General features: G+C 41.3%; 2 protein-coding genes and 1 non-coding gene across 5 annotated transcripts; 1 reads left to right on the top strand and 2 right to left on the bottom strand.

The window, feature by feature from the left end:
* Window positions 1–242: 242 nt before the first annotated feature.
* LOC137752995 (zinc finger protein 677-like) lies at window positions 243–16726 on the bottom strand. 2 transcript variants are annotated; one of them, XM_068527936.1, is made up of 4 exons: window positions 16630–16726; window positions 11313–11377; window positions 3689–3842; window positions 243–2334 (listed from the first exon to the last, which is right to left on the bottom strand). In XM_068527936.1, the coding sequence occupies exons 2-4, from the start codon at window positions 11325–11327 to the stop codon at window positions 650–652; spliced, it is 1854 nt and encodes a 617-aa protein (XP_068384037.1). In that variant the 5' UTR covers window positions 11328–11377; window positions 16630–16726; the 3' UTR covers window positions 243–649. The 2 variants fall into 2 exon arrangements, with proteins under 2 accessions (XP_068384037.1, XP_068384038.1); XM_068527937.1 differs by having other exon boundaries at window positions 2113–2330; window positions 3716–3842.
* Window positions 8863–9459, top strand: LOC137753051 (synaptobrevin homolog YKT6-like). Of its 2 annotated transcripts, XM_068528034.1 has the most exons (2): window positions 8863–9320; window positions 9423–9459. In XM_068528034.1, the coding sequence occupies exons 1-2, from the start codon at window positions 8863–8865 to the stop codon at window positions 9457–9459; spliced, it is 495 nt and encodes a 164-aa protein (XP_068384135.1). The 2 variants fall into 2 exon arrangements, with proteins under 2 accessions (XP_068384135.1, XP_068384134.1); XM_068528033.1 differs by having other exon boundaries at window positions 8863–9459.
* Window positions 12986–13058, bottom strand: TRNAG-GCC (transfer RNA glycine (anticodon GCC)). Its single transcript has one exon. It is a non-coding gene; the product is annotated as a tRNA-Gly (tRNA).
* Window positions 16727–20668: the final 3942 nt, after the last annotated feature.

Here is a 20668-nt window from a genome sequence, read left to right on the forward strand (position 1 = left end):
CATATAAGTGAAGTCATGTGCTATGCCATTCTCTGACATTTCACCTAGCAAAATACCCTGCAGAGCTATCCATGTTGTTACAAATGGTAAGACTTCATTTTTTCATGGCTAGTATTCCATTATGTGTGTTTGTATGTATGTGTATATATGTATCACATTTTCTTTATCCATTCATCTATCAGTGGACATTTAGGTGGCTTTCTTATCTTGGCTATTATAAACAATGATACAACAAACAACGAAGTGCATATATTTTTTTGAATTAGTATTTTTGTTTTCCCTAGGTAAATACCCAGATGAGCAATTGCTGGATCATATGGCAGTTCTATTTTTAATTTTTTGAGGACCCACCATATAGTTTTCCATAGCAGCTGCGCCAATTTACAATCCTACCAACAGTGCACAAGGGTTCCCTTTTCTCCTCATCTTCACCAACACTTGTGATTTGTTGTCTTTTTGATGACAGCCATTCTGAGAGGTGTGAGGTGGTAGCTCACTGTGGTTTCTTTCGATTTGAATTTCCCTGATGATTAGGGATGTGCCTCTTTTCATGCACCTGTTGGCCATCTGTATGTCTTCCTTTTCCATGATGGGAGTCTCTCAGCCTGAGTAAGGCTTGGATACTTGCACAAGTGTCCATCATTACCTTTTAAGGTTTCTTTTTGCTGTGAATTGTCTGATGATCCCCAAAGCCTGAGCTTTGAATAAAAGCATTGCCACATATGTTAGGTTTATGTTTGTTTTCAGTATGTATTTTCTGATGCCTAGTAAGGCTTGCAAATTGGGTATAAGCTTTGCCACACTGATTACATTTGTAAGGTTTCTCTCCAGTGTGGATTGTTTTATGTTGAGTAAGATATGAACGCATTGTAAAAGCTTTGCCGCACTCATTACATTTGTAAGGTTTCTCTCCAGTGTGAGTTCTCTCGTGACCCCAAAGTTGTGAACGTTGGATGAAAGCCTTATCACAGTCTTTACATTTATAAGATTTTTCTCCTGTATGAATTCTCTGATGTGCCATAAGGCTTGAACGTTGGGTAAATCCCTTGCCACACACGTTACATTTGTGTGGTTTCTCACCAGTATGAACTCTCTCATGACCCCAAAGTTGTGAAAGTTCAATAAAAGCCTTGCCACACACATTACATTTGTGTGGTTTCTCCCCAGCATGCATTTTCTGATGCCTAGTAAGGCGTGAAAATTGGGTAAAAGCTCTGCCACACTCATTACATTTGTAAGGTTTCTCTCCAGTATGGATTGTCTCATGTTGAGTGAGATTTGATCGCATGGTAAAGGCTCTGCCACACACAATACATTTGTAAGGTTTCTCTCCAGTATGGATCCTCTTATGTTTGTTAAGGCTTGACCGCTCGGCAAAGGCTTTGCCACACTCATTACAATTGTAAGGTTTCTCACCAGTATGCAATTTCTCATGACTCCAAAGGAGTGAATGTTGGATGAAGGCCTTACCACACTCATGACATTTATATGGTTTCTCCCCAGTGTGCATCCTCTGATGATTTGCAAGGTGTGAATTTCGACTAAAGACCTTGCCACATACATGACATTTATATGGTTTCTCTCCTGTATGCACTCTCTGATGTGTAGTGAGATTAGAACACTGGTTAAAGGCTTTGCCACACACATTACATCTGTAAGGTTTCTGTCCAGAATGAATTCTCCTGTGATTCCTGAGGTTTGAGCTTTTGCTAAAAGCCTTCCCACAGTCATTACAGCTGTAAGGTTTTTCTCGAGAGTGTGTTCTCCTGTGTTGTGCAGGTGACAAAGTGTTTTCCACACTAGGAGCAATTCTGTGAAGTGGTGAAACTGAGGAACCACTGCTGACTGGCTTCTCAACTTGACCGCATGCATACACTTTCTCCTCAGCTGGAAATCTCTGCAGCTGAGCCGCCTGGGCCTGCAGCCTCACTCCAGGTCTACTTCCCAAACACTTGAGATCTCTGTTTCCAGCAACGCTGACGTTATTTTTCGTTGTTAACAAACTTCTTATGAATGGCTTGTCATGCGTGAAATATTCACGTGTATTACTTCTTACAGAAACACTCTGAGGAAAATTAATTAAGGATTTATTATTGTGATCTTCTCCACGACTGAGATTTTTGTTATGGGTCAAAAGTACTTCTTTGTCATTTCTTGCATCACATCCCCACTCACTCTCACACTCCTGCACATCTGCACAGACTTCCTTGAGCTCAAAATCCTTGATGCCATGGTTTTCATTTCTGTCCAGTATCACTAGATGGTATAATTCTCCTTTATTAATGTCCTCTCTTGGTGATAACTCCTTGATTGCAAATCCAGCAGAAAGGCTTCCTATTAAATCAGTTGGAAAATAAATATTTTATATTGAATTACATAATTATACAAAAAATGTGTTCAATAACATGTAGAAATATATAAGAAAAAAGATATTTTAAAAAGTCTGTATATCACAGTAATAATTAATAAAATGTTTTAGTAACCCATGATAAATCTAGCAGGTAAGTTAATAAGTAACCACAATTATACAAAATTATAGTCTCTGGCATTCTAAAGGATTTTTCCATAAAAACCAAAGAAAGAATTTACATTCTAGAAGGAACATATAAAAGGAAAAGTGAAATATATGTTGAGAATCACTGAACTTTGTCTATCTCCTGAGTTCTTCCAAGGATATAAAATATGAAAGGAAACTAAATAGGTCCTGCGGTCAGGACTACAGAGGACTTAGCCCCGATATGTATTAAATGAAAACCAAAAGAGATCAAGGGGAAAGAGGACTCCAGAGAGAGCCATCTCAGTCCCTCTCAAACCAAGGCACCAAAATGGTCAATGGTGTCAGAAAATAGGGTATTGTAGGTCATGACAAAGCTTTTCCTCAGGTCTGAATGAGCTGGAGCCTCGCGGTAGAGTGGGAGCTTAAACTTTTATATATTTGAATAACAGAGTGAAAAGTTTGAGTGTGTGGGAGGGATTTCCTTTGAGCACCCATAAGAAACAAACTTGTATTCTTCCACAGATCCTTCCCATTTGAGGAGAATTTCCTAAACAATATTTAATGGAGCAGTTTACTTTGTGCCCACCTGAGCTCACATCTCGATATATTCCCACTTGCCTGGATTTTTCCCTATTTTCACTTTACCCTCCAAAGTCCAGGGCTCTTTCCCTTGTTCTAAAATGGAGGTAATATTCAGCTTAAGAGAGATTTCAATTCATAAAGTAAAATGGAGTATGACATGCTATGCTGTTCCAGAACACATGCCCAGCTCTTTGTTCAGCTAAGAAGAAAGAAAATTATAGTTGGGTCTAGAAATGTATTATAAAAATTAGTCAACTGACTGCCTCCTGAATGCTTAGATTATTTTAAGTATGCAGATATCTAGCTCTCTTCCAAGAACTACAGAATCAAAAGCACAAGAGTGAAACCACAGAATGAGATATTTTTAAAAATTTGCCGTAAGGCTTTCTGACTGCTGATGTTCTGCAACCACCACTAATCAAGCATGAATGCAGAACTTCTGAAGAAACAAGAAGTTATAGAGTCATAAGCCACATTATGAAGGCTTTTCATTCTGAATCCAAACAGCTTGAATCACTCTCTCAAGAACAGAGATTTGAAACTCTCACAAGCATGCTAGGGGCTCATAAAAGACTCAGAAGGGAAAATGCAAAGATATACAGTAGTTACCAACTTCCGGAGAAGAGTTACCCTCACCCAGGGAGAGCAGGTTCCTGTAGGTCTCCAGCATCACGTCCCTGTACAAGGCCCTCTGAGCAGGGTCCAGGCATTCCCACTCCTCCTGAGAGAACATGATGGCCACATCCTTGAATGTCAACAGTCCCTGAAAGGACAGCACATTTCACCAAGTGGACAAGGAGAGAGTTCTGAGTTTGACACAAAATTACAGAAGCAGCTCTGGCTAGAGCAAATGTTCTCACTGATCCATAAGATAATTTTGAGCAAGTTACATTTTTCAATTTTTCAACTGAGGTGAAATTCATGTAACATAAGGTTCACTATTTTAAGGTATCACTCAGAGGCATTTAGTACATTCACAATGTTGCACAAACACCACCTGTCTAGTTCAAAAACATTTTTATCATTGCTAAAGGAAATTTACCCATTAAGCAATCACTTCCCATTCTCCTTTGCCCCCATCCCTGTACACCACTAATGCCTACTGTCATTACACATTTACCTATTTGTGATATTTTCATATAAATGGAATGGTATGAAATGAGCTTTTCTGTGTGGCTTCTTTCACTTAGAATGGTGTTTTTGGTTCATCCATGATGTAGTATCAGTACTACATTCCTTTTTTAGGGCTGAATAATATTTAATTCTATGACTACACCACATTTTACTTATTCACTCATCCCTTGATGGCCATTTAGCTTGTTACCACTTGTTGCCTAGTGTTAATAGTGCTGCTGGAACTTTCATGTACAAATATGTGTGTGAATACCTGTTTTCAATTTTTTTTGGTATATACCTAGAGAGGAATTAGAATCACGTGGTTTAAACTTTTTAAGATCTGCCACACCGTTTTCCACAGCAGTACATCATTTTACCAGCAATGTGTCAGGATTCTCATTTCTCCACATTTTTACCAACACTTGCTATTTTGCATTTTATTATACTCATCCTAGTGGGTGTGAAATGATATCCCTTTTTAAAAAATTTATTTATTATTTTTGGCTGCGTCAGGTCTTAGTTGCGGCATGCAGGATCTTTTGTTGCAGCACGTAGGCTTCTCTCTAGCTGTCGTGTGCGAGCTCAGTAGTTGTGGCGTGCAGTCTTAGTTGCCCAGAGGCATGTGGGATCTTAGTTCCCCGACCAGGGATGGAACCCGTGTCTGCTGCACTGGAAGGCGGATTCTTAACCACTGGACCGCCAGGGAAGTCCCAAATGATGTCTCATGGTGGTTTTAATTTTGCATTTTCCTAATGACTAATTTCGTTGAACGTCTTTTCATGTGCTTCTTGGCTGTTTCTATATCTTCTATTCTTGAATTTTAGGATCAGAGAAATGTCTACTAGAAGTCTTTTGACCATCTTACAATTGGGTTCTTTGTATTTTTGTTGCTGATGTGTAGGAGTTCATATACTCTATAGAGTAGACCCTTACCAGATATGTGATTTGCAAATATTCCCTCCCATTTGGTAGATTATGTTTTCACTTACATGACAGTGTCATTCAGTGCACAACCATTATTAATTCTGTTGAAGACAAATTTATGTATTTTGTCTGTTTTTTGCTTTTGGTGTCATATCAAAAAAATCCACTGCCAAGCCCAAGGTCATGAATTTTTACCCCTATGCATTCATCTAAGGGTTTTATAGTTTTAGCTCTTACATTTAGTTTTTGATTCATTTTGAATTGATTTATTTACATGGAGAAAGGCAGAGGTTCAATTTCATTCTCTTTCACATGGATATCCAGTTGTCCCAGCACCACTTAAGAGACTATTCCTTTTCCATTGTATATTCTTGGCACCCTTGTAAAAAAAAAAAAGGAATTGACCACAGATGTATGGGTTTATTTGTGGACTCTCATTCTATTGCTTTGATCTGTATTTCTATCCTCATGCTAGAACCCCAGTCTTGATTACTCTAGGTTTGTAGTAAGGTTTGATGTTGGGAACAGTAAGTCCTCCAAGTTTGTTGTTTTTTTTCACATTTATTTTGGTTATCTGGGGTCTGTTCAAATTTAATATGAATTTTATTTTATTTATTTGATTTATTTATTTTTGGCAGTGTTAGGTCTTGTTGCACGCGGGCTTTCTCTAGTTGTGGACAGCGGGGGCTACTCTTCGTTGCAGTGCGCGGGCTTCTCGTTGCGGGGGCTTCTCCTGTTGCATAGCACAGGTTCTAGGTGCGTAGGCTTCAGTAGTTGTGGCACGTGGGCTCAGTAGTTGTGGCTCACGGACTAGAGCACAGGATCAGTAGTTGTGGCGCATGGGCTTAGTCGCTCCTCAGCATGTGGGATCTTCCTGGACCAGGGCTCGAACCCATGACCCCTGCTTTAGCAGGTGGATTCTTAACCACTGCGCCACCAGGGAAGTCCCCAATATGAATTTTAGGATCAACTTTTCCATCTGTGCAATAGAGACTGCTGGGATTTGATAGGGATTGCATTGAATCTTCATAACACTTTGGAGAGTACTGCCATCTTAACAACTCTAAGTCTTCCAATCCATGAACAGAGGATTTCTTTACATTTATTTAAGTTTTTTTTCATTTCTTTCAGCAATACTTATAGTATTCATTATATAAATCTTCCATTTCCTTGGTTAAATTCTTATTCTTTTTGATGCTGTTGTAAATGGAATTGTTTTACTTTGAATTTGTTGATTGCTAGGTACAGAAATACAACTGATATTGAGTATTGATACTGTATTCTGTAACTTCAGTAAATTTGCTTATTTCGCTAGTAGTTTGAGGATTCTTTAGGTCTTTCTAAATATGACATCATGTATCCTGTAAATATAGTTTGACTTCTTTTCCAATTTTGATAGCCTTTCTTTTCTTTCTAATTTGTATGGCTACAACTTCCAGTACAATATCGAAGTATAGTTGCAAAATGGGGCTCGTTGTCTTCTGCCTAACATTATAAGAAAGTTTTCAGTCTTCCACCGGTGAGTATGATGTTAGCTGTGGGATTTTAATAAACATGCCTTTTCAGATCAAGGATATTCCTTCTATTATTAATTTTGAGTGCACTCTGTTTTTGTTACATGGAGTGTTCTGTACATGTCTGTTACGTCTTGTTGGTTTACAGAGTTGCTCAGTCCTTTATTTCCTTATTGGTCTTCTGTCTGGTTGCTCTACTTATTATAAGGGGAGTACTGACGTCTCCAACTATTATAGTTGAACTGTCCATCTCTCTTCAATTTTTGCTTCAAAATATTTGGGGTTTACTTGTTATGTGCATATTATTTATGGTTGTTTCATCATATTGATGGATCGATCCTTTTATTGATATATAATGTCCTTAAAAATCTCTAGTAACAATTTTATGACTTAAAGTCTATTTAGTCTGATATCAGCATAGCTAGGATTGGTTACTATTTCCATGGAATATCTTTCTCTATCCTTTCACTTTCAACCTATTTGAGTATCTTAAAGTGAGCATTTTGTAGAAAGATACAGTGGAATCATTTTTTAAAAATTCCTGCAATTGTTGCCTTTTAATGTAGAATTTAATCTATTTACATTTAAAGTAACTCTAAACAAGGGAAGAATTGCTTCTGCCATTTAGCTATTTGTTTTCTATATGTCCAATATTTTGTTTTGTAATTCCTCCCTTGCTTCCTTGTGTCTCTGTGTGCATAACATTTGGATTCCCTTCATATTTACTTTTCTGTATATTTTAAAATTATTTTCTTAGTAGTTACCCTGGAAATTACAGTTTATTAGTTTATATTAAACTAATATCTGAGTTCCAGTTGATACTCACTTAGCTTTAACAGCATATAACAATTGCTCCTATACTGTCCCTCTTTATATTGTTATTGTCAAAAATTACTTCTTTACACATTTTGCACTCAGTAACAGATTTACAATTATTGTTTTACACATGTCTCTTAATTTGCATAGGAAAAAGTGAGTTAAAAATCGAAAATACAATAATACTGGCTTTTAGGTATGCCTATGTAGTTACATTACCACTGTTCTTTATTTGTTCCCCTGGCTTTGAGGTACTGCTGTTATCCCTTTATTTCAGTCTAAAGAACTACATTTAATATTTCATGTAGGATAAGTGAGTCAGCATGAACTCCTTCAGTTTTTGTTTATGTAGGCATCTCTAAATTTCACTATCAGTTTTAAGGCATACTTTCCCTGATAATGAATTCCTGGTAGTTTTTTTTTTTTAACCTTTCAAACTTTAAATATATTGTCAGACTCCTTCCTGGCCTCCAGTTTCTGATGAGTAATAGGCTGTTAATCTTATTGAGGATACCTGTACACGAGAAGTTGTTTCTGTTTGCTACTTTCCCCATTCTCTTTTTGTCTTTTAAGAGTTGGTTATGTGTGTTGCCCAGGCTCTCTATGTGTTTATCCACTTGAAATTTGTTGAGTTTCCTACATTTGTAGTTTTTAAATAAATTTATGAGGTTTTCAGCTCTTATTTCCTCAAATATTCTTTCTGCCCATTCTCCTTTCCTTCTGCGACCCCTATTATATGTATACTAGTATTCTATTTTTTTTTTTAACAAACGTTTATCGAGTTCTCATTTTGTGCCCACATTGTTTAACTAAGAATCACCATGTGCATCTTCTTTTATTTTTTTATTTTTTGGCTGTGCCACATGGCATTCAGGGATCTAGTTCCCTGACCAGGGATCGAACCTGTGTCCCTTGTATTGGAAGTGCGGAGTCTTAACCACTGGACCGCCAGGGAAGTCCCCTATACTGGTATTCTTGAGAGTGCCCCAAAGGTTTCTTAGTCTCTGTTCATTGTTCTTCTTTTTTCTACCTTTCTTCTGCTCAGAGTGGATAATTCCAAGTAATGTATGTTTAAGTTCACTGACTCCTTATTCTGATTGTCAATCTGCTGTCAAAACCCTGTAATAAATTTTCAATTTCAGCTATGGTAGTTTTGGGCTCCAGAATTTCTTTTTCTTCTCTTTTCTATAATTTCTGTCTCTTTATTGATATTTTCTATGTGTTGAAACACTGTTCTCCTACTTTGCTTTAGTTCTTTGTTCATGGTTTCCTGTAGCTCTCGGAGTATGTTTAAGACAGTTGATTTAAAATCTTTATTTAGGAGCCGTCGGTGGTCTCGAGGGGCGGCGCCGCGCTGCTGCCTGCGAGCTGGTCCCGTGGCCAGGCGGGTAGCCAGCCTGAGGGCACGGTGCCATGAAGCTCTACAGCCTCAGCGTCCTGTACAAAGGCTATGCTAAAGCGGTGCTGCTCAAAGCCGCGTACGATGTGTCCTCCTTCAGCTTCTTCCAGAGATCCAGCGTTCAGGAATTCATGGCCTCCACAAGTCAACTGATTGTGGAGTGCTCCTTGAAAGGCAGCAAAGCTTCTACCAAAGAACAAGAATATCTGTGCCATGTCTACGTGACAAATGACAGTCTGGCGGGAGTGGTCATTGCTGACAGTGAATACTCATCCTGGGTGGCGTTTACCTTGCTGGAGAAGGTACTAGACGAATTCTCCAAGCAGGTCGACAGGATAGACTGGCCAGTTGGATCCCCTGGTACCAGCCAGTATGCAGGCCTGGATGGTCACCTCAGTAGATACCAGAACCCCCGAGAAGCTCACCCCATGACTAAAGTGCAGGCTGAACTAGATGAGACCAAAATCATCCTGCAGAACACCACGGAGTCTCTGTTAGAGCGAGGCGGGAAGCTAGATGACCTGGTGTCCAAGTCCGAAGCACTGGGAATACAGTTTAAAGCCTTTTATAAAACGGCCCAGAAGCAAAACTCATGCTGTGCGATCATGTGACAGCAGCCGGCAAAGGCCCCTGCGCTGGAACGTCACCGTCATTCACATCACAACTGCAGCCCCCAGGGAGCAGAGCCGCTGTGGAACGACCCAAGTGGGACAGACTCAACTTCGGCTTTGGAGCTCATGGGAGGAACCGAAGGGTGGAAGGGACCTGGGGGCGGGGAACGTTCAGATTCACATGTCTAGTAATTTGAGGCCCCCTAAAAGTGTATTTTGGGGCCGAATGAAACCATAAAGCTCAGTGACTCCCGTAAAAAAAAAAAAAAAAAATCTTTACTTAGTCCTTGCAATGTCTGTTCTTCCTCGGAAACACCATCATTAATGCAGTAATCATGGTTAAGCTGCCCAATCTGGAGAAATCCTTAGACATCTGTACCGAAGTTGGCCTGCACAAAAGCAGCCACTATGGCATTTTTTTTTAACAGTAGAAAGTGTGAAAACCCTTGTGTTTTCATTAAGAGAACAGTCCAATGAGGAAATAAAAGAGAAAGTCATCTCTATGTTTACTAACATGAAAATAACTCCAACACATATGACATGTAAATATTTAAATTTGCAGAATGGGGGGGAGGGATAAATTGGGAGATTGGGATTAACATATACATGCTACTATATATAAAATAGACAGCTAATAAGAACCTGCTGTATAGCACAGGGAACTCTACTCAATACTCTGTGATGGCTTGTATGGGAAAAGAATCTAAAAAAAAGAAGAGTGGACATGTGTATATGTACAATGATTCACTTTGCATACACCTGAAACTAACATAACATTGTAAAGCAACTCCAATAAAAATTTTTTTTAAATTTGCAGAATAAAATACCATAACAAAACATTTACCAAAAAAAAATTTCTAAAATCACTTTAGAATATAAAATGCATTTTTATAAGATTTGGGCTAAGAGCTAACAGTTGTACCTAATGGAGACAGTAAGTGATGGTGGAAGACTGTCATGACAGAGAAGCGGATGTTTTACTTCTCAGTCTCTAAACCGCATCACTACGTGGAGCTGAACCACAAATATACATTCATGAGATGTCTAATTTAAAAAAATATAACCCTGAACAACAGTTAGTAGAATCAGAATGTGGCTCCAGGCTCTCTGATGATAGAAAGTTCTGCTCCTATGTCTTGGCTAAATTATAATCATTTTAGTCTAAAACACCTGCTGCATGAGAGTCCCTACAGGAACACCTGGGTCTTTGTGAGATGAATGCGGTGTGGATAATTTATAGAGCCTTTCCCATTAGATAATTAATTTGATTCCACTTTTTAAAACGAATTATGTACTAAAACACCCTCTCTACACCTTATTTCTATTTTGGAACTTCCCATTTTATTCTAAAGTACTGATATTTTGGAGTCAGAAACACACTGATTCACTTAACTTCAAAGGCATTTATAAAGTCTGACAAAGCATGTTTCCCCGTATCAGTCTTCCTTCCCAGACCTCCTCAGGTATTTGTGCACAGCAGTACATCACTTACATATGTAGTCTCTTTCATCCTGGTTTATATGGAGCTGAAAGGGCATCCAGAAGGGTGCACTAAACCATCCTCACTGCCCTACCTCACTGACACCACAGAGCCTACTCCCCATCTCCAATCCACGCCTCAGTATAAAACCTTTCACGGGATGACCACCTAAAAGGGGGCTCTTCCCAAGTTCCCCGTCACTGGGTCACAGTGAGATGGAATCATCTGCAGGGAGGTGAGAGGAGACTGAGGGAAGGCCCTGTGTGTGAGTAAATATTTTAGACAGGAACCTTCAGAGACTAAGAAGTTCAGCGCGTCCAAAACGTGTCATTTTAGGAAGGAGAGAACAGTCCACAAAGAATATGACTTTCACCTGGGAAAGGGCCATTCCTTCTTTCTTTCCTCTTCCTCTGAGCTTCTTTCTCAGGTAGGATTATTCTGTGTGACAAAAATACGTTCTTAAATGCTTAGAAGCAACATACCTCCCTCCCCTGCCACAAGTATACACACAGGGAGAACCTTAACATGGGGGAGAGAAGGACCACAGCAACAGGAGGGATGCAGACAAAATAACCTCCTATAAGGAGACCAGTCAGTGAGCCTGTCACCCGCTTCCTCAGGAAGCCCTCCCTGCTGTTGCTGGAACGCCCCCTGCGCTGCCACTGCGCCGTCCTTTGTCCACTTGGCCCTCACCAGAGGCAAGTGCCTCCTCCCGGCCCCTGGCTCCTCCTGAGGAAGCCAGCATCCAGTGACTGGCTGATGCAGGATAGGATGCTTGTCCCATCCGACAAGTGGCAGCAACTCCGAGGGGCCACCCCAGCTCCAGAGCTCCCTGCGGAAGCTACACTGAAGACTTTAGATTTTTGTCCTGAAGGCGACGGGAAACCCTAAGAGGGTTTAATGCCAAGAGATGACACAATTAAACTTAAGATTTACCCTAAAATCTGTAATTATACTTGTTTCTTCAACTTAATTAGTGGCACAGTATCTATTCTTCCAGGGAACAAAGTATCATCTTCAATTACTCCATCCTTTCCTCTTACCTACATCTAATAAATCATCGAATGACACAGACTCTACCTTCTCAATAGGTTTCAAATTCATCCTTTCCTTTCGTATGATGCTTTCTCCCCCACGCCCATCCTCACGTGTCACTCAGATATTTCAAAGATCTGCCAAGTGTTTCCCTTGCCTGTGATTTCTTCCTCCTTCAATCCATAATCCATACACTTATGAGAGTTCACTATTTAAAATGCAACACTGACCTATTAGTACCTTGTTTTAGCCTCTCAATGACCTCTTCGTGTCAACAGGATCAAATCAAGCTCCTTAGGAGAGACTATGTCGTGAGTCCCCTGGTGACAGGACCCCTGCTTTGCCTGCATTTCTTTCACTCTCTGCGTCATGCTCTGCATCCAAGCAACATTACAGGATGCTAATATTCTCTTCTTCACCCTGACAACACACTTACTTTATTTTGGAATGCTGCTTCTCCTTAATTAGCTGTTGAATTAATATAAACTATTTAAATCCAACTTGAATAATAAAAATAAACTAAGATAAAATGGCTGTAAGATTTGCCTCTCCTGATTTTTTCTCTTCGCCTAACGGTCCCAGTTAATCCCACCCAGAAAGAATTATTCACCTCTGCAGTTTATGCATGCCTCTATTATTTAATTTAACAAGGTATGTTTTAAAATATTCACATATCTATTTTCCCTAAAAGAATGTAAACTCTGTGTAAAAGGGAACATGTTTTCCACTCTCGTAGCTTGCATTCGGTTCCACATGCTGGCAACCATCTCCTGAGATCTCTTCTGAACATAATTTGAAAGCCAACCTTATAGTAACAGACTTAGCCAGCTCATCATTCGGTGGGGTCTACTTATAGGCCATTTGAAACAAGGCGTTTGAGTGGTAAGACAATATCCTTTCTTAAAAATTGTATTTATTTATTTATTTGGCTGTGTCGGGTCTTAGTTGTGGCATGTGGGATCTTTTTAGTTGTGGCATGTGGAAGCTTTAGTTGCAGCACAGGGGATCTAGTTCCCTGACCAGGGATTGAACCCAGGCCCCCTGCATTGGCAGTGCGGAGTCTTAGCCACTGGACCACCAGGGAACTCCCGAGATGATATCCTTAATCATGATGACACTTGATGAAAACATAATTATTAGGAAAGAAATATCTGTGTTTCAATGTCTTATTGGAAGTAGGTTGTTGACACTGAATGAGCAGAGGTATAACTGCAGAAGCAGAAGTAAGCATACACCAGTTGGTAGATGTCATTGTGCTTACAGCAATATTACTTGCATAGTAATATCATTTTATTATGAATATCATTTTATTACTTTCCTGTTGGATTACTAGTGCTGAAATTTGTCCGTATACCAGAAGGTACAAGGATGTGGCTCCCAACACGTCCCCGGGTGCAACCTCGAGCACTGTTTACAAAGTGGGTTCTATGCCAGCTGGGCCTGGAACCAGGGCATTAACTATGAGGCTATAGTACCTAAGGAGCGAGGGGAGTCCATATTGATGGGGTATTTTCTCTCTTCAACAAGTAGCCTTCTTACCCCCTCAACGTAATCAGAGTAGGAACTGTTCTCCATTTGACCGCATTACCTGCCCACTCATACTCTCGTTGATACTGATTAGTGTGGACACACACAGCAACACATCCAACACTACAAGTTTCCACAAACACATGGTCTCATCTCTTCTTCATAACCTCTGCCTTCGGTAAAACATACTGTGTATTTTCTTATGACAAACATCATAAACGAATAAATACTGTGTTTTTTTGCACTCAGTTACAGTGCTCCAATGTTTATGTGAAGATTGTAATTAAGCAATTATTCAAAAAGTTGTCACAAGTCCTTTGGCTCAGTTCTGCTTTCTCATATAGGCATCCTACGTTGTCAAAGGTTCTTCCTAAAATTTGGCCCAAAGTCCAAAACAGAATATTATACTGAAGAGATGGAGGACCAACCATCTGCGTTTATGTTATTGATATCGAATGTTGCATTTATAGCAACATATTCTAAAGTCATATTAGCTTTTCTTCCCTATTTTGTTGAAATACAGTTGACATACAATATTATGTTAATTTTGGGTATACTACATAGTGACTTGACATTTGCATACACTATGAAATGTTCATGGTAAGTCTTAAAAAAAGATCTACCCCATGATACAGAGATAGAGAAAGAGAAGCTGAGAGAAAGGTATGCCTCTGTCTCTGGGCCTATGCCCCTGCCCCTTTCTTAAGTGTTTTTCATACTTGTTGGAGGACTGGGGCACGTTTCAAATTCTAATTATAACTGGGCACTCATTCCAGAAAACTGCCAAATGCAAACACAAGACCAATTTTGAAAATCCTTTCAGGGATCTCACTTGCTCAGACCCAGAAAACCTGGTCTACTTTAATTTCTCCATGTTCTAGGTGGTGCATGAGACTCACAGGGGAAGTAATTTAACCAAGTTACTTTGAAGAAGCCTGAGTTGAGTGAGCAGAACTGAGTATAAGTGGTGGCTTGTATAGGTTTAAGTAGAAAGAGTTTGTCCCAATTCCAGATTACCTTTCATATTCCTTAGCGAGAGAAGCTTCTCTTTCAGGGGTTTAATCAAACACAGACATTTAATTCCTCTACTCCAGAAAAAAACAGAATCAAAAATTCCAAATTATAAATAGTTATTACTGCAGGAGAACATGGAAGAGGGTTGCCTGTGGAGATGAGCGCTAAGCAATCTCTTCATCATGAACACATGGCCTCTGTTGGAACAAAGTTCCACATCAATCCAGCCCATCCTTCAACATCTGCACAGAAAGGACAAAAGAGGACTAGAGGGGAACATCTACTTAGCTGCAGACTTCAGCTCAGAGCTCACTAATTTAGCATTTTTTCTTAAGGGAAGAAAAAAGCTGTTAAATATTAAACTAACTGGTTAAACTAGGATTTGAGTGTTAAAAGATTATCGACATCCTTAACCACATGCATAGTGAAATGCTGTAAAGTTATCTATCAGACATCAAAGAACAGTTCCAAGTTAGGATATAAAGCATAAAACCCTCATAATCTGAACAATAAAATTTAGAGGGAAAATAATCTGGAAATTTAAAGAATAGCCACTGGGTTCTGAGATTAAAGTTAAAACAAGTGTGAAGATACATCAAATTTAGAAAAGGATGGCATGAGCCACAGTGGAAAAGGGAGAGGGCAACAGTACTGTTAATGATAGCCATTATAGGGACTTCCCTGGCGGTCCAGTGGTTAAGACTTTGCCTTGCAATGCAGGTTCGATCTCATCCCACATGCCTCGCGGTCAAAAAGCCAAAACATAAAACAGAAGCAATACTGTAATAAATTCAATAAAGACTTTAAAAATGGTACACATAAAAAAAAATCTTTAACAAACAAAACAAACAAAAATAGCCATTTTAAAAAAGCACCAAGTGGTGAAAGAAATTCTTCCCCATTTCTTGAAAGGTAAGAGGAGGACCTAGAATTGACTAAGTCTCTGCCTTCTAGATGAGTAGGGCTTGCAAATGGAATTATCATCTGATGCAATGATTAGAAAATGCAGACGCCTCACACACCTAGCTTGGCAACTCTCTTCTGCATAATTAAAACAAGTCAATAAATTTTACATAAATTAGATTATAGAGCCACATGTTAGTACTTCAGGACTTAATATCCCACATCCAATCTACTCAATACTCACCTAGGTTTGGGGACACCATTTTCTCCACCACTATGTGCTTTTTTCTCTGTGTATGTCTTTCTGTGTCCTTCTGCTTCTCCCTTCGCCTTTGACCATTTCTATGTTTCCTCCTCTCTTTTCTAGGCATCATTTTCTTTCCCTCTCTCTCGATTCCTCCTCCCCCAGACTGTTTGGCCTCACTCTGTTGCAACCTCTGTACCAACACCTGTTGTTCTTTCCCCACAATATTTCTTTCTTCTTTTTTTTTTCTTAAAATCCATCCTCTGACAAAGGTTTTCCTGACGATTTTCCATACAGTTAGTCATAAAATAAAAAGATACAGAACACAGCAGACAGCATCTCATACACTAGAAACCAACATGACAGGAGTCCCTTCTCATTTTTCTAATCACTGTAAAAAAAAAAAGAAAAAAAAACCCCAAAACCTAAGAACTTAGTTTTGGTGGGGCACAGGACGTTGGTCCCCTACCAAATGTACCGAAATAACCCAGCAGAGAATTCAAACCAAGGGAGTAAGATTTGGAGCGGGAGGGGTGGGGGGGCAAAGGCGGGGGGTGGTGGTCGTGGTCAGTCTCCACAATATTTCTGATGCCTCACTAGCTGTGTATATTTCCGCGTCTGTATTCCCTCACTGGTCTCCCTGGAGGGAGGTGAAGAGCGCAAATCCACCTCCTGAATGAGGACTTTACCCGACGCAGGGTGGGGTGGGAGCAGGGGTGGGTAGGAGAGCCGGGAGTCGCACAAAGGTTTGAGAAAGGGAGTCAGAGTAGGAAAACATCGCTGCAAGAAGTCAGTGTCTATATGGACCGAAGGCAGAAAGTTGGGGCCGGTACCTGCCTCAGAGCGATTTAACCGGAACCGGACCCAGACTCCTGGGACCCGAACCGAATCTTCTGCCGACGCCAAGACAGGCGAAAGAGCAGACTCAGAACAAGAGCGACGAGCACGTTCAGGGGTTTTAACTTACCGGGAGACCCCGGAAACCCGGGTGTGGTGGAGCGGTGCCCGAAAACCGCAGAGCGGTTCCCAGAAAAACCGAGACTTAACTCTCCTGAGTGCCCGCGCCGCGGGATTCGCTTCCGGGTCTGCAGGGAACTGCGCGTGCGCACCGGGGCGGGTCGGGGGGCGGGTCGGGGGATGGGTCGGGGGCGGGCCCGGGGGGCGGGGGCGGGGCCGTCAAGGGGCGCGTCTCGGACGCTCCGGCGGGGGGAGGCGGTGTCTCTGGTGTAACCTCCCTGCGGGAGCCGGGTCTGACCGCCCCCACCCCGCACCCGCCCCTGGAAGAATCTGGTCTGTTCCTCTTCTTTGCGGACAGGCTCCGCGTTTCTATTTTGAATCCTTTGAACGTGTCTGGTGTCCTTTGGAGCCAGGCTACGTGCAGGATTAGAGATGCGCGGGCCACTTGTATTGGAAGCGGAGAGTTGAGAACGGTTTACGTGAAAACAGTGAGCGGTTGAAGATGGGGATCCACCAAGGGCGGCACGAGCGCTGGGACCTTGGGGGCGGGGCTTGGCGTTGTGGGCGTGATCCCGGAACTTCTGAGACCCCAGGCAGTTACAGCTTTTTATTTAATTAAGCGAAAGCCTGAGTTTTATTTAGAGCAGGTGATGGAAACTGGAGTGACAGGAAAGGCAAAACTGTGCCTGTGCGGAATGTGCAGTTTTATACTCACTTCCCTCCAGAGCATACTTTAAACTTCTGTCCCCCATTCACTTGGAGGCATCAAAAAGATCAGTGAGGAAAAATTTCAACCCCAAACCTGTCATTGTCTGAGGTACTCCGTTGGAGACTGTGAGCAAGGAGTTGGTTATAGTCAGGAGCTGGAGAAACAAACTTTAGGAAGGAATTCAACCATATTTTTGTATTTTACTGTATAGATTTTTCTTTCCTTTGACTTACATCATGCTATAGGATGTGAAGAGTAAGACCATTTTGATAGAAATTTCCATTTCCCAAATATCAACTACTAATGATGTTATCTTCAGTGTAGTTCTGCTGCTTATTAACTTTTCTTATGCACTTTGGCATATTTCTGAATTTTTAATGTCACTGATTTATCAGTTGTGAATAAACATATCTCCTTTGTCCCAGGCTCCCGGTGCAAAACTTCAAAAACCATTGGAATTTCCACTAACTGAATCACTGTGCTGTACGCCAGAAACTAACACAACATTGTAAATCAAGTATACTTCAATTGAAAAAAAAAAAAAACACCTTGGAATTTCCTGAATGATAGGAGTGTCTTTGCTATTATACTAATAAGGCAACTCTGAATGGGGGTTCCCTACAAAGCTATGGAATGGGAGCCCGGACATCAGAAAGACCAACCAGGTGATCAGAGGATTGAAACATGCAGCTGCCCAACTTCTGGAGAGAGGAGGGAGGCTGGCGATTGGGTTCAATCACATGGCTGGTGATTTAACCAATCATGCCTGGTAATAAAACCCTGATTAAAAACTCTGGACAGAGAAGCTGGAGGGAGTTTCCTGCTGGGGAACAGAAGCTACTGAGCCAGGAACCCTACCAGAACCTGCTCTATGTATTCCTTCATCTGTTTTTTTTCTTAGTAAAATGATGTCAAATGACAAAACAATGTAGTAACTAGTTTGATGTCCTTTATTCAAGGGAAAACTGGATTTCCCGTCGCCCCCGGCGCCCGGCGCCACGCCCGGACAGCAGCCCGCTGCAGGTTGTCGAACCCACCAGCCTGGGAGACAGTGGCGGCCTTCACACATTTTTATTACATTTATTCCTAAGTAGTTTATTTTCTTTTATCATTTTGTAATTGCATCCTCAGTTTCCAAGTGTAACTTGTCAATTCAAATTTTTGTACATACGTAATCACTTATTTTGTATAATTTGAAGCCATGTCATGGGTGCAAACTGATTTGTAATATAATATCACTGAATTGGCCCCATTTACTGGAATGATAAATTGCTAAGCTTACGTACAATAAGAGCTGGTAGGTGTAGGAAAGTCAAGGTGGAGATGAAGTAGAGGTGAAAAGAACACTGCTTCCCTACCCACACATACAATAAAAGAAATTCCATAGGGGATTTTAATCCCATATGGGGTTGTATTCAGGTATACAATACATGAAAACATTACTATTTCATCACTAAGTGACATGGGAATGATAAGGCAAAGGCTAAAACAGATTCTCAAAACTTTAATTTTATTTTTCTTACATAAAATTATATACATTTATATGCTGAGACTGCATGATCCCAGTGTAAAATGCAAATCAGAGTATATAGAATTAAATATAACAATATATTAATATAAAGCCAATGACTATATCTATATTATATTTAATATCCTCTAGGAAATATAACAAACTGAAATCTATGAAGTAGGAGAAAATTTAAAAGTAGGTACATAAGGTGAAACAGATGAAGAATAAAACACATGGGCAAAAAACATTTCATATCTCTTGACTTCCAGTTTATCTAAAGTAAATAAAAAGCAAACAAAAACATGTGGTGGCATCACCTTCATTTCATCAAACTGAAAAATATAAACATTTCTCAAGCTAGACTGTTATTAAAGGTTTGTGGATATCTGTCCTCCACGGGCTGGAGGTGAAGGAGGGAAGAGCTGCGGCCTTTTCCGTATAAAAGGGGGAGGATACGAATACATGTTTACTTTGCTACACTTTAAAGTAGGCAAATATGTATGAATTACACCGTGATATTTGTTCTCATTATAAAATAATGCTTGACTTTCCTCACTCTAAAATAATGCCAGTGTAGAATGTGCACCTCAGCGCTAGCGCTCCTGAGAGGCAAGAGGCCTGGGGGGTTAATACAGCAACTTGATTGTCCTAAGGCGCATCAATTGTCTAACACGAATGTTAAAAGCTTTGTAATATTCGTCCTCAAGGAAACCCAGATTTCATCATTTTGACTCAAGTTTTCAAGCTCCTTTCCTATGACCACCCCAGGTTCTAGCGTTTATGAGGAACACCCTGTGTGAAAAATTGGCCCTGCCGGTCACCTTGGAGGATCTGGGCGGTTGCAGGGCTTTGCTCTCTTTCGGAACTGCAGTCTCTGCTGAATAGGCTTGGGTACCCTTAGTTTAAATCAAGCCTGATCCACTGACAGCCTGTCTAGGGAAGAGGTAGGCTGTCCTTGGAGCACGGACCTTCTCCTCCATCCCCGGCTGGACTCCAGGGAGCCGGCAGTGGGGTTGGGACGAGCCAGCCCTCAGCAGGGAAGACATAGGCCGCCTGGTTGGCCATGGCGTACGTGGTCAGCACCGCGGTGCACAGAGGCCCCCGCAGCTGGGTCAGCTGCTCCCAGAGCAGCGGGGAATAGCCCTTCTGGTTGTGCACATTAACTATGTTCTGATAAATGGCCTCCGACATAGAGCGCAGGGAGGTCAAGAGGCTTTCCCGAAGTGGAGGCGGCTGGTCTCCTGGGGACCTGGATCTGGGCCTCTTGCTGCGCCCAGGGCGCCTCCTCTGGGATCTCCTGGGGCGGGCATCCCGGATTTCTTCATTCTCCCTGCTGTGGCCAGGGTCAAGGACCTTCTGTTTCTTCTTTTCCGGAGTCGCACTGCGCTCATCTGGAGAGGCCCCTGCGGAGCAAGCATGTAGGTGAGAGACCTGCCCCATCGATTCTCACGGACCCCCATTCCCAGGATCTCACAGTGTTCCTTCCGTAAACTCCACCTCTCTCCTGCTCCTGCCCCGCCCCCTCAGCTCTAGAATGAGGTGATGCTATGCCCATCTTGGGCCCTTCAATGCTCCCTGGATCCCAGAGTCTCCAAACGGCTTCAGCCATTGAACACCGCCCTTTGTGCCCACGCACTGGATAGGTTCCCTGCTTTCCTCTCTGTACACCACGGGACCCAAAAGCAAGATCCTACCTGTTGTCTCGCAGGTGCCAACCCTGGAATTGAGCTTCCTCTTCCAGGAGATCTCCGGACTGGAGCCGCGTTCTGAATCTGTGGATCAAGTGAGAGTTTGAGTGACTGCCTGCACCCGGCACGCTGGAAACCTAGC

Source organism: Eschrichtius robustus, chromosome 19 (assembly GCF_028021215.1).
Source record: "Eschrichtius robustus isolate mEscRob2 chromosome 19, mEscRob2.pri, whole genome shotgun sequence".
Lineage (NCBI taxonomy): Eukaryota > Metazoa > Chordata > Mammalia > Artiodactyla > Eschrichtiidae > Eschrichtius > Eschrichtius robustus.

Coding starts and splice junctions, on each gene's coding strand:
- LOC137753051 (XM_068528033.1), top strand. CDS start 8,863: ATGAAGCTCTACAGCCTCAGCGTCCTGTACAAAGGCTATGCTAAAGCG.
- LOC137752995 (XM_068527936.1), bottom strand. Junction 2,335..3,688: donor TAACTCTTCTCCGGAAGTTG/GTAACTACTGTA, acceptor CTGATTTAATAG/GAAGCCTTTCTGCTGGATTT.